Source organism: Raphanus sativus, chromosome 2 (genome assembly GCF_000801105.2).
Source record: "Raphanus sativus cultivar WK10039 chromosome 2, ASM80110v3, whole genome shotgun sequence".
Lineage (NCBI taxonomy): Eukaryota > Viridiplantae > Streptophyta > Magnoliopsida > Brassicales > Brassicaceae > Raphanus > Raphanus sativus.
This window is the reverse complement of record NC_079512.1, coordinates 3,627,011-3,645,444: the sequence shown is the minus strand read 5'-3', so window position 1 is coordinate 3,645,444 and position 18,434 is coordinate 3,627,011. Positions and strand designations below refer to the sequence as shown.

Genomic DNA, 18,434 nt, shown 5'->3' with positions numbered 1-18,434 from the left:
GCCACAGTCTAACTTCATCATATTTGAAGTTATACATTGTCTTTTGAAAAAGCTCTAAAAGAACAAAAATTAGGTAAAAACTTATCTTCTATCTCCTTTTTATCCTTTCTTCTTTTTGAACAACAATTGCATCTACTTTATTAAAATAGAAGTACACATATACAATATCCCTTAGAGTTGCACATTATATACAGTGGCATACCTCTAAAGTTATTAATTAACCTATCTTTTAGGATTCTTTGTCTTTTCTTACTTAATTGTACATTTCCAAAATTAAATCCTAACTAAAAAATCATGGCAACAATAATTAATAAACTTAGCTTTTAGTATTATTGTCTTTTCCTATTTTAGATATATGTATGTAAACAATATAATTAATAAAATTAGTTTCAAACAGTTAAGAAATAATATTGTTTTAAAAGCTATATAATTATTTTTAGTAATAAATAAAATAAAAGTCATTACAGAAAAAGAAATATTTATATATTATACAAATTACGAATCTTTTTATATAAATAACAGTCCAATGTAAATTCAAGATGATAAATTTTGAGAAGTATAAAATATATAGCATCATATATTTAAAATATTATACACAACAATTTTACTGTACATTATCATAAATTTTTATCTGTAAAAAATAAAAATACATTTTATGGATATACGTGTCATATTTTTAAAATATGGACTATACAATTGATCATTTACAAAATAAAATAAATTACTCAGTATAAACTATTAAATTATTGTGGTTAAAAATATTATTTAAACGGACAATTTTTAAATTATATATCACTTATGTAAATAAATATTTATTTATAAAAGATAAAAACAAACATCTGCGCGGATGCACGGTTAAGCTCTAGTTTAGATTAATAAGGAATTCTTAGCACATTAGGGGCCTGGTACAGAAACATAAGCAAAATTATGAAGAGCCCACCTCACGAGAGAGTTAGGCTCGACATTTGCCGAACTAGAAACAAAAGCGAAAGAGATAGAAGAGAATGGGGAAAATCCCATAAAAAACCATGAAAGTGTCATTTACTAACACTTTAAACGTTGAAATTTTTTCACTAACGCTTTTAACCTCCAAAGTGACATTTGTAACATAAAAAGTCTTCAAACCAAAAAGTTGACCTGTTTAACAGGTTAAAAATAATATTAAATAAAAATTCAAAAAATTAAATAAAATTCACAAATTAAATAAAAATCATAAAATTAAAAAAAATTAAATAAAAATTCAGAAAATTAAATAAAAATTCAGAATATTAAATAAAATAAAATAAACTTTCAGAAAACTAAATAAAGTTCACAAAAGTATATAAAATGAAATTCACAAAAGTTAGACAATTCAAAAGTTCAAAAAAATTAAAAACTAAAAAGGGTATTTTTAAAAAAATTACAAGATTTTTTTTAAAACGGACATATCATCGTCATTGTCAACACTGATATGCATAATGCTTGTATTAAACTAACTTTTAAATGATTAAAATGTCAATTTGATGGTTGTTAAAAACATTGTTATTTGTGAATTTCATGAATTTTTATTTAATTTTATGATTTTTATTTAATTTCTGTCTTTTTATTTAATCATAGTTATTTATTTATTTGAAACTTTATTAACTTCTGATATTTAGTTAGTTTTCTGATTATTTTTTAATTTTCTGAATTTTATTTGATTTTTATGATTTTTACTAATTTTTTACTAATTTTTACTAATTTTTACTAATTTTTTACTAGTTTTTTGATTTTGGTACTACTTTTTGGATCAGATCGGTTAAGACAATTGTGCTTATTAGTAGTAACTAGTCCCGATGATTAGTGCCCCGCGTAATAATTCATTCCCACAAACGTAAGTATCCAGAAGCTGCAAGCATAAGCAACCATTCAAAACAAAAATAAATGAGTTGCTCTAGTGACTTTCGAGCATATCTCGGGTTAATTAACAAAATTAGCGATTTATCTATTCTTTCTACTGTCACACGTTGTTTTACTTTTAACCGCAAAGGCTTCCTATATATACGTCTTTGCTCTCCATAACTCAACTCACTCAAACACCCCAAACACCAAGGCATATTTCTTGGATTTGACCAACTCGTAGATTCAAGGCATATTTTAACATATTATATTGTTCGAGGGAAAAACAAAGGTGAATAGATAGATATAATTAATCTGTAGATATATCTTCCTATAAACTTTTTGTTTGACATTTCGGTAGACATACATGATACTAGACTAAAACAAGCTACTAGGCATTCCATTTTATAAAGATTTTGTTATTTTGACATTCTGTACACAACTATTCATTTGTCTTTAATATTTATATCATCCAATAGAATTTTAGTAATATTAATTATTTTGTAATGAATTTTGAAATAGATACAAAATGTATTATAATTTTAAAGTTCGTTCGTTTGTAACAAGAAAAAAATAGTAAATTAAATCATCCTATAAAGAGAAAATACAAAATTAGCACAAGGAGTTATCAATAAAATATATGTTTTATTTAATTTGATGAAAATTAGAAAAACAAAATAACCATTTTGACTTAAAAATAAAAAAATATTAAAATCAATGTTATGATTATGAATATCATATTAATGAACTTAATTATATGTATATATATATTAATATTATTATAAAATTTACATATAAGTATACTAATATTTTAAAATTAATTTTTTTTCGGTTTATCTGGTTCTCTCTGTTTATTTTGGTTATGTTTATCAGACTGAACATCCCTACTTCAAACTGATTTAGGATTGAATTGACACTCTATATAATACTTTGATCATAGGATTGAGAATTTAATCCTAATCTACTATATATTAGTACTAGGTGTTTTCCTGCACCATGTGCAGTAAAGATTTTTTTTAAATTTAACTTATATTTAAAAATAAATTTTATTAAATTTTATAGATTTTACTATTTTCTTACTAATATTTAATATATATTTGATATATATATTAAATCAATTTGTATAAAACTAATAAAACGATATAAAATTGTATAATTATAAAACATTTAGCCTAAACAATATTTATAAAATTTGTTGATATATAAAAAACTAATAATCTTACGATTAGATATTTAAATTTTTTAAAAATTGTAGAAATTTTTGAAATTTTTAGTAATACAAATTGTGAATTATACAAAATAATAATATTTGAATTTGAAATGTTATATATGTTTTCAAAATCTAACTTATATTTAAAATAAATTTTATTTAATATTATAGATTTTAATATTTTCTTACTAATATTTAATATATATTTGATATATATTAAATCAATTTGTATAAAATTAATAAAATGATATAAGATTGTATAATTATAAAAAATTTAGCCTAAACAATATTTATAAATTTGTTGATATATAAGAAACTAATAATCTTACGATTAGATATTTAAATTTTTTGAAAGTTGTAGAATTTTTTGAAATTTTTAGTAATATAAATTGTATAGTTATACAAAAATAATAATATTTCGAAATTTGAAATGTTATATATGAACATATTTATTTTATAGATGATGTATGAGCTATTATCATATTTTAAAAAAGTTTACCAAAAAGAAATATCAATATTAAATGTAATATATGAATTATTACCATATTCTAATAAGTTGCCAAAAAATATAAATCATCATTAAATGAAATTATCCAAGTCATATTTTTCTGTAAGTCATGTCATCAATTTAGTAGCCATGTCATATTTGTTTTGTGAAACTGATTGTAAAAAAGACATGTGGCAAAATCACTTCACAAATATAGTATAGGAGATTTTTACTAGTTTATAACATATGTTTTGAGTTTTTATCGAGTCAAATTATGTTTTTGTGGTCTTTAAGAGTCTTTTGGTGTTTTTGTGTTTGAATTCTTTTGAGGAAAGTCCTTAGCTAAGGGGAGTTATTGCTATTGCTTTCTGTGAATCTATCAAAACTCGAACTTAATGTATGTGTAATCAGATTCAGTGGGAGTTAGTTCTCTAAGTTATTAATTATAGAGATTGGAGTCACAAGTGTGTAAAGATTATACAGGTGTGTTTTTGGAGTTCTAGAATGGTGCTTAATTGATTCTCTGATTAATCGTCGACATGTATGATTTGTTTTCATGTGATATCTCTAATACTTAATAACATTTGTTTGTAAGTTATAGCTTTTATTGAATTGTTCATATTGAATATTTATTTTCTGCTTAGCGGAAAGCAAAACCAATCTCTTTGTCTTATCTTGACTCTGTTCTCATAAATTTGTTGTGTAACCTTGATCTCCGTGGATTTGACATTTTCTATGTTACTATATTGTGAATAAAAGGTTGAAACTCTTGAGCTATCAACTACCGATTAAAACAAGCTAATATAAAACTAGAGAAACTAATGATTTTTAGAAAAGCCAAAGTCTCGAACACAAAATCTTATTTTTTTTCTTGAAACTCGAATATAAGTGTGTGAAAGATATAATGAATAGATTAGAAAATATTTTGATACAACTTTTGTATCCCACTGCTTATACACGACAATGTGTTCCCTTGAATGATTCCCTTGGATTATTTGGCCTTCCTTTATATGTTAGTTACTATGAACATGTTGCATGTTCCTCGTGCTATAAATCGAAGTTTAATCCGATTACCATAGAGTTTAAAGTCTAATCCACTATTTTCAACCATGGCTGTACTAGAAAGTTTGAAACCAGTGAAAAAAAGTACTCTCCCATCACGATAAGTATCAGGATGTGACGTGAGGAAAGAGCCAATAAACATTTTGAAAGCTAATAAATTTAGGTTCTATTTACAAAAACAGAGGTTTATCTTTTCTTTCTACTGTCACACGTTGTTTTACTTTTAACCGCAAAGGCTTCCTATATATACGTCTTTGCTCTCCATAACTCAACTCACTCAAAACACCTCAAAGACCAAACCTAAAAAACACAAGATCATCATCACAATGAAGATCTCTTTTCTCATCACTCTCCTCTTGGCGACAGTGGCCTGCACCCACGGACAAGAACCGGTGAAAGACACTGCCGGGAATTCTCTTGAGACAGGTCAGCAATACTTCATCCGGCCGATCAAGACTGCGAGCCTCAATGGTGGTGGTCTTGTTCCAGCCGCCATTAAATTTCCCCCTTGTCCACTTGGCATCAACCAAGCACTCTTTCCGTTCCTACCGGGCCAACCGCTTAGCTTCCAGTTTGCTGACTCCGTCACAGAACCCATCGTTAAGACATCTACTGATGTAACCATCGAGTTCAACGCTAGCAAGCCGCTACCACTCTGCAACGAATTTTCCTTTATATGGGAAGTTGAGTCCTCATCGGCTTCCGAGCCAGCAATTCTCCTCGGTGGTATAGCGGGGAGCCAAAATAGCCGGTTTAAGATAGAGAAAGCCGGAGAAGGATTAGGAGAAAACACTTATAAGCTGACCAGCTTAGACGGGACCGTTGGAAGCGTCCCGGGTTTTTTTGGGGCACCAAAACTAGTTCTCACCAATGATGATGCTAAGACCATATTCGTCAAATTCAACAAATATAATGAAGCTACTACATCTGCTTCTCGTGTTGAGAAGTCAGGTCTAAGGATGTTCCCATTCTAATAGTCAAGATAATGTAATGTTAATCCTAAGACTCCTCCATGGCCAAAAATAAGGGGTTGAGAAAATACCCGCACGCATGTTTTTTACTTTCCTCATGAATATATAAAATGAAATTATGTTTTATAACGCGTTATGAGACACACACAACTTTGATTTTGAGTTATTGCCAATTTAATTATAAAAACTAGAGCTCGGCCGTGCGGGTATTTATTTTTATTTTATTATTTTAATGTTAATTGGTTAATATTTTGAACATTTAGCATATTTTAAAAAAATTGTAAACATAATAATTAAATACTTTACATTGTGTAAAAATATTAATCCGTGCGCACATAATAAACCTTAGACAAATATTGATGCATTGATATGTTTGAGTAATATCCTTTTAAGACAAAATCGTTTCTCAAATATAATGATATTTAATATATTTTGATTTGATATGATGAGATTTAGATACATCAGAAAATAGTAAATAGTAACAAAAATGGTTAAATATATATTTTATGAATTTATGATATATATATATATATATATATATATATATATATATATATATATATAATGTGAGATTTAGATATGTAAACAATATTAAGTTATAAATATTCCATATTGTTGTATAAGTAATTCACAAATATTTAAATCCTAGCATATATAGATTTTATTGTTGAAATGAATTAATAGTAACCGAAAAGGTTAAAATGTATTTTAGGAATATTCAAAATACATATATTTTAAGCAGTGTTGTGCCTAGCCTCAAAGAGGCCTAAGGCAAATAAAAAAAAGAATCAAGTACACAATTTTAGATAGATCCAAGATGTTAAATAGAATGGAAATTCAAGTTATAGTTGAACAACAGTTTATAAATGATTAGAGATTGCTGATATTTTTGTGTTAATCTTATGGAAATGAAATTATAAATTTAGAAAATAACACCAAAGACACATTTTCTATTAGTATACCAATGAAACTTATAAGAAATGGGGGCTCAATTTTTTTACAATATCATGGGGCCTGGACAAATGCCTTAATTTCTATATTGTGTGTACGGCTCTGATTTTAAGTAGTATAGCTAAATTTGTGGAATTGTATGATACTTAGAAAATATTGTATATTATTTTAAAATTCTGTTTTAAACTTGAATATTATTAAAATTTTGTCGTCGGCAATTAAAAACTATAATCATATGTCTTCAGCAAAGGGTTGGTATTAATATATCATGGACAACTGTTTTGTCGAAAAGGTGAGGATAAAAATATTATAGTATTTTTTTTGTGGTGTCCATTAATTACTTATTTTTAACACTACTGCTTTCATTGATGAACAAAGAAGGATACATTGTTTGGGATACAAAGCCGACGAGTAACAAATACTCCCGGAGACTAAAGCCAGCATGAAACTATATTTCATCTAGAGACAAGGGTCAGCAGAATCTAGAGATTCTCTGAAGCCAAAAAGAGAACAAATTACAAGTGACTAGAGAGTTTAGAAAGCAAGATCAACATCATACCCACAAGACACTTTGGTAATAGAGACCATCGAAGAAGGTGGATAGAATAAAAGCGCCTAGAAAGCCAAATTTTATTTGGGAAGAACCGCAGACTGCACCTCAATTTTGCTCCGGAAACAAACCAGGAACCACGAGGAATGAAGCGATTAAAACATCCCAGAGTACAGAAGTGACAACCATTTAACCTTCAGACACCCACGGCATAGAGCAGAAAAGAGCCGAAGCTCCTCTTCCTTGAAAACAAGCCGGAGACACCAAACCCGGACCACAATAGAACTTAAAAACAACAGAATCTATTCCGTTTCTAATGAAATCAAGGAAGAGCATAACCTTCAACTTCGACAAAATCACCACCAGAAGCAATCGGAGAACGCACGAGCAGATCGGAATCAAAGGGCCACCAGCAGAGAAGGGACAGAGCTCCAACGACCTGCCGACAAACCTAGCGGCCGAAGCACAGAACTTTTATTAGTTACATTCATCTCTTTACTAAATTAATTATGTATAATAAATGTATAGTAACTGAAATGCTAGGAGAGATTCGGAGTGAATATACGACTTCATTTTTGTTGCCAAAAACTTTTTATTAGTTATAATTGCGTTAGGAAATGATTTAAATTTGGAAAGGACAAAAATTAATTAAAGTTAAGATTATTTAATACTTTTGGCATTACTTTGTAAATAAGTTGTAAGTTTTAGAGGTATTTTTTATTTGTACTTCTATTTTAATAAGATAGACTAGGTGATAATCTGCGCCCTGCGCGGAGTGAATATATTAAAAAAAGTTTATAAATTTTAATCTATAGATATTAAAAATGTAAACGCAATAATGACTCTTTCAATTTATCTTTTGTTTCAAAAGCGTATTTTTACTAACACGTTTTGAGGGGCCACGAGATAAAGGGCTACGGTTCGGTTATTGGATTCGAACTCTATTTTCATCACTTAAGATATATAGATTTGGTTAAATAAGCTCAATCCTAATATCTATAAAGATTAGAAGCTGACTCGAGTGACTCAAGTCTCAGAGAATTTGAACTGATAGATTGTAATCGGCAAATATCCTATCAACAATTATATAAATTTACATATTAAAAATGATATTTGACTTCGAACTTAACCCGGAAAAATTATATAAATTTACATATTAAAAATGATATTAGTAACTTCAGTATAGATAAATCAAGGACTAAAGTCGTGTTAATTCTGATTCTTTAGTTTTCATGTACGTGATGATAGTTAATATCCGCGTAGGTTAACTTATAAATATGACAACTAATCTAATCAGTTTTCATGATCTAATATATTTTATCTAAAATACAAATATTTAGAAAAACTTTACGAAAATGATATAATACAACCCACAAAATATTATTCACCATGCACCATGCATCTATGTTATAAACGTCATAAGATTGGATATTGACTATGCATCTATTATTTTGAGTAAAAAAATGTTTGTGCCCAAATATTTATATTGATACTTGGTTAACATATTATATTGAAATATTTAAATCGTTGTTATACCATGTCAACTTAAATGGTATTCAAATACAATAACATCAATATACTTATGCATCGTTATAATTCGAGTTATTGTCAACGTAAATAGTATTTAAATATTTGAATGATTTCCAGTATTTCAACTCCAAAGATTCAACATTTATATTGATTACCTAATTTTTTGCTTTTTCCTAATTACAAAGATTTACTTGTGAAGAATAATAGGTGTAAATTGATTTGATATCTTAAATTGAAATTCTTTATCCAAACATTCAATGATTTTTTCCTATTTTAGTCACAAAAACTTATGACAAATTAAGTATTAATTACTATTAAGAAAATCTGATTTATATCTGAATATATTTTTCTCATAAATAACTTATATATTCATTATTCACTTTATAAAATGTCCATTAATTTAAAATTCGCCAGAAACCCAAATACATATAATTTTTTTATTTTTAAATTTATATGTACAACTAAATTATACTTCTACATATTTACAATTAAATAAAATATTTTTTTATAAATTACCTAGTTATGTATTATAGATTGGAGTTGAGACTGATATGTTTATTTTATGTAAACATATTTTTTTAATGCTGGACATGACCAGATGAGTGATACATATTCATTCATTTTATATAGTTTAAAATGCAATTGTCTATGTTAAATTCAAAATAACTTTTATATAGTTTAAAATCTAATTTCCTATATTATAACTATGAGTATTATACTAATCTAGATGATAACCTGTGAGCATTATATTATAACTATAACTTAACTATGAATATTATAACTATGAGCATTATATCCAAATCTTCAGACATCACTGAGAGACCATTGAAAATTCAAAAATTAATAATCTGTAATAGAGCAAGTGTATCAAAAGTATTTTTCTAAAATAACAACCTTAATCATAATACTTTCTATATGATTTTTAAACAGAACTTACTCTGCATCACATATCAGCAGTGAAATCTTTGAGATCTTTTTTTCATTAACTGAAAACATCTGAATGCGACCCACTTGCACAACATGTCCGACGACATCTATATTAACCAAAATGGATTAGTTAAAAAAACTATATATCAATACGCTGATACTAAAACTATATATCAAAAAAATATTAGAATCACCAATCAGAATATGAGGGTTAAGCGATCCATCGAGGACATTTTTTCGAAGGCACGGAACTAAAGATGGCCATTTGTGTTGGGACTGAACGAAATGAAAAAGCACGGGTGGTAGTTCGTTACTCACCTGACTTTGCTTTTATAACAAATGTCACAAAGAGATTTTATAATTATGGTAACTAAAAACTAAGAATATGCCTCAAATTTGACTTGACAATTACCTAACCATAATATGAAAAGGTGTAAGAAATATCGCTAATCATGTCAATTAAGCCTAACAATTAGGTGGTGATTGAGTTAATACGGAAAGATTGTGATCTGATTAGGCACTGACTCCTAAATCAATCATGATTTGCGAGATTTTATATTCATGATACAACCATAATTATTCCTTGACTCTCATACCAAATTGGGAGATTTTATATTCATGATTTACGAGATTTCATATTTAATATTGGCATTTTTTGGGATGTGATTATGGTTGTATTATAAGTATGAACATTGTAATAAAAATAAACATATAAATTTATTATGAGCATTGTATTAAAAATAAATATATAAATTTATTTATGCTGTAGCGATGTAAATAAATATAAATATATTTATGTTTATATTATGGTGTAGCTATGTTCTTTTAACAAAAAAAAAAAATATTTTATGTTAGTATGAGCATTATAACTTCAGTTCAGAAAGAATACATCACCAAAATATAAAAAAAGTATACATTATGTTAGTAGTATATAATATATCACCTGCGAACATTATAACTTCTGTATAAACATAAAATATAAAAGAGGCATATAATATGTAGTTTATGGTGTAGCGATGTGAGTGCACATGAACGTAAAGCATTGGACATTTAGAAAAGCACATCACGTAAATATTAATAACATTCATTCTCTTTTTAATATAACATTTGTCCATTATAATGGCATAAGAGGTAAATATTCTAGGCAATGATGGGTTTTTAAAAAATGGTGTGAGTTGAAATGTGGAGTTGCCATATAGAAAATGACACACATGTAATAAACATATGAGCAAAAGGTTAATTATTAAGTGGTCTCCTCAAATAATAGTAAGGGGATTTAAATTAGGGTGGTGTCCCCTTGGTATAATATCATCACAAAGTTGTTCTAATGGTATAAATTTTTTCATAAACCCAAAATTAACTTGACTAATTTAATAATTAATTAAAACGAAATTAATTAATTATTGTGCAAAAAAATATAAGAAACATTTTCATCTTCTTTGTCTGAGCCTCTCCGGCGTCATCAATCTGAGCCTCTCCGGCGCGTATTTTCTCTCAGCTCGTGGTCGTCATGCTCACTGTCGCAGCCAAGCTTCTCCGTCGGGTCCGAGAGCTCCAATCGTCGAAGCTCAGCCGCGAGTTCTCCATCGCACTCATTCTCCAAGCCACCGTGAAGCACCACGAAGCTTCTATGCCATTCTCGTCTTCACCGGAGCAGGCCTCGCCATTGTCAACAGATCCGGCGAAGAGAAGCTCGTGATCTCCATCAATGGAGATTTCTTCAGTTATTACAATATTAGTCCCTGAACTTTTGATAACTTCGCTTCTGGCCCAAAACTTCTTAAATTGCATAAATGCATCATAGAGAACAAGAATTTGTGAAAAAATCAAAAGAAAACTATGGAGATGATGAAGAACAAGAGGAGAATCGTTTTTAAAAAAAAAAATTCACAAGTAAAATCGTGCATATCACGTTTTAGGAAGTTACCATATTTTTAGGAAATTTTTAGAATATTTCCTTACCTAATTTCATTAATTTTTGCTAAAAATTTAGGTATTCTTATCCATAAAAATCGTATTCTAAATCTTTAGAAGAAAGAGTAAAATCCAGAATACACTTTCTACTTTTTTTAGACATAAGAGTAAATTGTAGAAAATACTTTCTACTTATTTTAGATTACTTCAAAAAAGTAGAAGATGCATTTCGAAGAAAAGTAGATACGTTTACAATAAGTAGAATGCGCATTATACTTTTTTAGAAGTTTTGTAAATAGTAGAATACTCGTTCTAAAATAAGTAGAAGAAGATGTTAAATTTAGAAATCACATTCTACTACACCAATTTTAGTAGAAGACACATTCTACTTTTAGTAGAAAGTTTTTAAAAAAAAATATTTGTCAACTTTTTGAAAAAAATAAAATTACCAGCTTGTTCATACAAGGGTTTTATTAATTATTGATACTTTTAGTAATTTTTTTGATTGACTAAAGTATTTATTTAAATAGTTTTCAGAAATACAAAGGATAAAAAGGAGAAAAAAATGGACAAAAAACCATTTATACCATTGGGACACCACCCTTGTTTTTTTTTTCTCTTTTAGCAAATTTCCCTAAATAATGGTTGTTGTTTTGTTGATCTATTCCACAATAATATCGGGTCTTGTGAAGAAAAAATACAACAATTTCAGTTACAGAAGAAAAAATACAAAAACTGTGAAAAATACTAAATTCAAAAGTTTACGTTAAACTAGTCGATAGAAATAAATAACGAATTGTGTTAAAAACTGCTTTATTGGTAGATACCAAAATTGCTTTAGCCAAATCTCTGTCTCGACGGTTGAGATCTCTGGATTTAACTCAAAGTTCAAACACATCATATCCATCTATCTCAGTGACACCAAAATTAATCTTTGGTAAGACAAATTTTAATGTGGAACAGAAGATAAAATATTTACGAAATGAAGGAATCTAGAAATGAATTTGATTATATTTACAAAAATAAAACTAAACAACATCCAAGATTCCAAATCATTTTTTGATAAGCATAACTAATCGAAGTTTAATTTAACATCGCTTGGATAAGGTTTTAGCTCTGTTTCAAGTCGACATTCAGGATAAGACAACAACTCTCTTGTTTCGATATGTGTTTCAATCTCTCATTCACACTTATGGCAAGAAAGAAAGGTAGGAGACACGGTGAACCTCCAAAAAACCAGTCGACTATCATCACCTTCATGGATGGAACTGTTAGTAACCGGATAGACAATCTTCGCAGAGAAGAACGTGGAGTGTGTAGAGACTAAGTATATAGAAGGATATATTAGTAAATACTTAAGACTTGAACTCTTTTGTACACTATATATATTGTAATCTCTCATTCTAATAAAATCAATTCATTCCCTAATCTATATGGTATCAAAGCTCCGATACCTAACATAAATTTTTTTTTTAAGCCGCGGCTCTTTCTTTCAAACAACATCATCCCTACCCCTACGATCACGAACGATGGTGTGATCTCGACGAACCCTGAGTATACCCTGTGGAAGAGACAGGAAAACTCATATACAGCTCCTTACTTGGCGCCATTACCGTCCAGATCCAACCTATACTCTCTACGACTACGACTTCTGCGCATATATGGGAGACGCTATCTGCAACTTACGTGAAGCCTAGCCGTGCTCACGTCCAACAAGTGCGTCAACAAATCAAGGCATGGACTAAGGGCACCATGTCTATTGACGCCTATCTTCAGGGATTCACGACGAGGTTTGATCAGTTAGCCTTGCTTGACAAAGCAATTGATGATCTCGAAGATCAGATTGACTATGTTCTCGCAGGCCTACCAGACGAGTACAAGCAAGTTGTGGATCAGATTGAGAGCCGTGATACCACTCCTTCTCTCACCGAAATCCATGAAAAACTACTCAACTATGAGGTGAAGCTTCAAGCCAAGCAACATGCACCAACGGTTCTTCTTGTTAAGCTAAATAGGCTTCACACTTAAAACCAATTGGTGATAAGAGGAGTGGTCCACCTATCTTATATATTGTTTAGGATCTCTTCCAACTACCGATGTGTGACACTTTGTGTCTAATACTTCCTATTACGGCAAACGCGGCCAAAAATTGTAAAAGCTTGAGAAGTCAGGTCTAAGGATGTTCCCATTCTAATAGTCAAGATAATGGAATGTTAAGCCTAAGACTGTTTCATTGTTAAGCTGTTCAGGCTTAAGATTAGTGTTTTCTTTCTTAAAAGTTTAACACAAAAATGACACATCTATTGTAAAAGTGTTTTTTGATTTAAAATATTCTGCTTCTCAGTGGAATGGTGCTTTTAATTTTAGGTTTTGGATTTTTTTTCTTGTTCCTTATAAATTAATGTTTTGAGTTTATTTGATATATACCATTTTACAAAATTAATTATTATTTTCAACACTGATTTATTATGATATTATAATTCTGAGAAATATTACATATATGCTAACCGACAATACTATCTACCTTATAAGGATTTATGTCTAACTGAATCTTCTGAATCAATCTATGAAGATTCATGTCTAACCAGATTTATTTGAACCATGTTGAATATCCCTTGTAAGTTTTTCTTACATGGCCTACATAATTATTTAATAAATAATTTTCTTTGGGAGTTGAAATCTGGATCTTATATAATCTTCAAGAAATTATAACACTGCTATTTATTAACTTGAATGCGAAGTTACAAAGTCTTGATGTAAATCATGAGTAATAAACCAGGGAATATAGTAATGAAATTGATACAAATGATTTTGTCGAAATCCTTGTTTAGTCAGTCTGTCTGCCACTCGATTTCCATCCTGGTTGACATAAATCCTTATAAGGTAGATAGTATTGTCGGTTACCAAAATTAATCTTTGGTAAGACAAATTTTAATGTGGAACAGAAGATAAAATATTTACGAAATGAAGGAATCTAGAAATGAATTTGATTATATTTACAAAAATAAAACTAAACAACATCCAAGATTCCAAATCATTTTTTGATAAGCATAACTAATCGAAGTTTAATTTAACATCGCTTGGATAAGGTTTTAGCTCTGTTTCAAGTCGACATTCAGGATAAGACAACAACTCTCTTGTTTCGATATGTGTTTCAATCTCTCATTCACACTTATGGCAAGAAAGAAAGGTAGGAGACACGGTGAACCTCCAAAAAACCAGTCGACTATCATCACCTTCATGGATGGAACTGTTAGTAACCGGATAGACAATCTTCGCAGAGAAGAACGTGGAGTGTGTAGAGACTAAGTATATAGAAGGATATATTAGTAAATACTTAAGACTTGAACTCTTTTGTACACTATATATATTGTAATCTCTCATTCTAATAAAATCAATTCATTCCCTAATCTATATGGTATCAAAGCTCCGATACCTAACATAAATTTTTTTTTTAAGCCGCGGCTCTTTCTTTCAAACAACATCATCCCTACCCCTACGATCACGAACGATGGTGTGATCTCGACGAACCCTGAGTATACCCTGTGGAAGAGACAGGAAAACTCATATACAGCTCCTTACTTGGCGCCATTACCGTCCAGATCCAACCTATACTCTCTACGACTACGACTTCTGCGCATATATGGGAGACGCTATCTGCAACTTACGTGAAGCCTAGCCGTGCTCACGTCCAACAAGTGCGTCAACAAATCAAGGCATGGACTAAGGGCACCATGTCTATTGACGCCTATCTTCAGGGATTCACGACGAGGTTTGATCAGTTAGCCTTGCTTGACAAAGCAATTGATGATCTCGAAGATCAGATTGACTATGTTCTCGCAGGCCTACCAGACGAGTACAAGCAAGTTGTGGATCAGATTGAGAGCCGTGATACCACTCCTTCTCTCACCGAAATCCATGAAAAACTACTCAACTATGAGGTGAAGCTTCAAGCCAAGCAACATGCACCAACGGTTCTTCTTGTTAAGCTAAATAGGCTTCACACTTAAAACCAATTGGTGATAAGAGGAGTGGTCCACCTATCTTATATATTGTTTAGGATCTCTTCCAACTACCGATGTGTGACACTTTGTGTCTAATACTTCCTATTACGGCAAACGCGGCCAAAAATTGTAAAAGCTTGAGAAGTCAGGTCTAAGGATGTTCCCATTCTAATAGTCAAGATAATGGAATGTTAAGCCTAAGACTGTTTCATTGTTAAGCTGTTCAGGCTTAAGATTAGTGTTTTCTTTCTTAAAAGTTTAACACAAAAATGACACATCTATTGTAAAAGTGTTTTTTGATTTAAAATATTCTGCTTCTCAGTGGAATGGTGCTTTTAATTTTAGGTTTTGGATTTTTTTTCTTGTTCCTTATAAATTAATGTTTTGAGTTTATTTGATATATACCATTTTACAAAATTAATTATTATTTTCAACACTGATTTATTATGATATTATAATTCTGAGAAATATTACATATATGCTAACCGACAATACTATCTACCTTATAAGGATTTATGTCTAACTGAATCTTCTGAATCAATCTATGAAGATTCATGTCTAACCAGATTTATTTGAACCATGTTGAATATCCCTTGTAAGTTTTTCTTACATGGCCTACATAATTATTTAATAAATAATTTTCTTTGGGAGTTGAAATCTGGATCTTATATAATCTTCAAGAAATTATAACACTGCTATTTATTAACTTGAATGCGAAGTTACAAAGTCTTGATGTAAATCATGAGTAATAAACCAGGGAATATAGTAATGAAATTGATACAAATGATTTTGTCGAAATCCTTGTTTAGTCAGTCTGTCTGCCACTCGATTTCCATCCTGGTTGACATAAATCCTTATAAGGTAGATAGTATTGTCGGTTACCAAAATTAATCTTTGGTAAGACAAATTTTAATGTGGAACAGAAGATAAAATATTTACGAAATGAAGGAATCTAGAAATGAATTTGATTATATTTACAAAAATAAAACTAAACAACATCCAAGATTCCAAATCATTTTTTGATAAGCATAACTAATCGAAGTTTAATTTAACATCGCTTGGATAAGGTTTTAGCTCTGTTTCAAGTCGACATTCAGGATAAGACAACAACTCTCTTGTTTCGATATGTGTTTCAATCTCTCATTCACACTTATGGCAAGAAAGAAAGGTAGGAGACACGGTGAACCTCCAAAAAACCAGTCGACTATCATCACCTTCATGGATGGAACTGTTAGTAACCGGATAGACAATCTTCGCAGAGAAGAACGTGGAGTGTGTAGAGACTAAGTATATAGAAGGATATATTAGTAAATACTTAAGACTTGAACTCTTTTGTACACTATATATATTGTAATCTCTCATTCTAATAAAATCAATTCATTCCCTAATCTATATGGTATCAAAGCTCCGATACCTAACATAAATTTTTTTTTTAAGCCGCGGCTCTTTCTTTCAAACAACATCATCCCTACCCCTACGATCACGAACGATGGTGTGATCTCGACGAACCCTGAGTATACCCTGTGGAAGAGACAGGAAAACTCATATACAGCTCCTTACTTGGCGCCATTACCGTCCAGATCCAACCTATACTCTCTACGACTACGACTTCTGCGCATATATGGGAGACGCTATCTGCAACTTACGTGAAGCCTAGCCGTGCTCACGTCCAACAAGTGCGTCAACAAATCAAGGCATGGACTAAGGGCACCATGTCTATTGACGCCTATCTTCAGGGATTCACGACGAGGTTTGATCAGTTAGCCTTGCTTGACAAAGCAATTGATGATCTCGAAGATCAGATTGACTATGTTCTCGCAGGCCTACCAGACGAGTACAAGCAAGTTGTGGATCAGATTGAGAGCCGTGATACCACTCCTTCTCTCACCGAAATCCATGAAAAACTACTCAACTATGAGGTGAAGCTTCAAGCCAAGCAACATGCACCAACGGTTCTTCTTGTTAAGCTAAATAGGCTTCACACTTAAAACCAATTGGTGATAAGAGGAGTGGTCCACCTATCTTATATATTGTTTAGGATCTCTTCCAACTACCGATGTGTGACACTTTGTGTCTAATACTTCCTATTACGGCAAACGCGGCCAAAAATTGTAAAAGCTTGAGAAGTCAGGTCTAAGGATGTTCCCATTCTAATAGTCAAGATAATGGAATGTTAAGCCTAAGACTGTTTCATTGTTAAGCTGTTCAGGCTTAAGATTAGTGTTTTCTTTCTTAAAAGTTTAACACAAAAATGACACATCTATTGTAAAAGTGTTTTTTGATTTAAAATATTCTGCTTCTCAGTGGAATGGTGCTTTTAATTTTAGGTTTTGGATTTTTTTTCTTGTTCCTTATAAATTAATGTTTTGAGTTTATTTGATATATACCATTTTACAAAATTAATTATTATTTTCAACACTGATTTATTATGATATTATAATTCTGAGAAATATTACATATATGCTAACCGACAATACTATCTACCTTATAAGGATTTATGTCTAACTGAATCTTCTGAATCAATCTATGAAGATTCATGTCTAACCAGATTTATTTGAACCATGTTGAATATCCCTTGTAAGTTTTTCTTACATGGCCTACATAATTATTTAATAAATAATTTTCTTTGGGAGTTGAAATCTGGATCTTATATAATCTTCAAGAAATTATAACACTGCTATTTATTAACTTGAATGCGAAGTTACAAAGTCTTGATGTAAATCATGAGTAATAAACCAGGGAATATAGTAATGAAATTGATACAAATGATTTTGTCGAAATCCTTGTTTAGTCAGTCTGTCTGCCACTCGATTTCCATCCTGGTTGACATAAATCCTTATAAGGTAGATAGTATTGTCGGTTACCAAAATTAATCTTTGGTAAGACAAATTTTAATGTGGAACAGAAGATAAAATATTTACGAAATGAAGGAATCTAGAAATGAATTTGATTATATTTACAAAAATAAAAC

The 18,434-nt window shown here is 30.1% G+C and overlaps 1 protein-coding gene and 1 long non-coding RNA gene across 2 annotated transcripts; one reads left to right on the top strand and one right to left on the bottom strand.

Moving 5' to 3' along the window:
- Positions 1-4,883: 4,883 nt before the first annotated feature.
- On the top strand, positions 4,884-5,716 carry LOC130508756 (kunitz trypsin inhibitor 2-like). Its single transcript, XM_057004425.1, has one exon. It carries the CDS (start codon positions 4,943-4,945, stop codon positions 5,588-5,590), a length of 648 nt encoding a protein of 215 aa, XP_056860405.1. The 5' UTR covers positions 4,884-4,942; the 3' UTR covers positions 5,591-5,716.
- A 1,159-nt stretch (positions 5,717-6,875) lies between these two features.
- Positions 6,876-7,820, bottom strand: LOC130508773 (uncharacterized). The gene is made up of 2 exons (XR_008942960.1): positions 7,621-7,820; positions 6,876-7,539 (listed from the first exon to the last, which is right to left on the bottom strand). It is a non-coding gene; the product is annotated as an uncharacterized LOC130508773 (long non-coding RNA).
- Between the last annotated feature and the right edge of the window lie 10,614 nt (positions 7,821-18,434).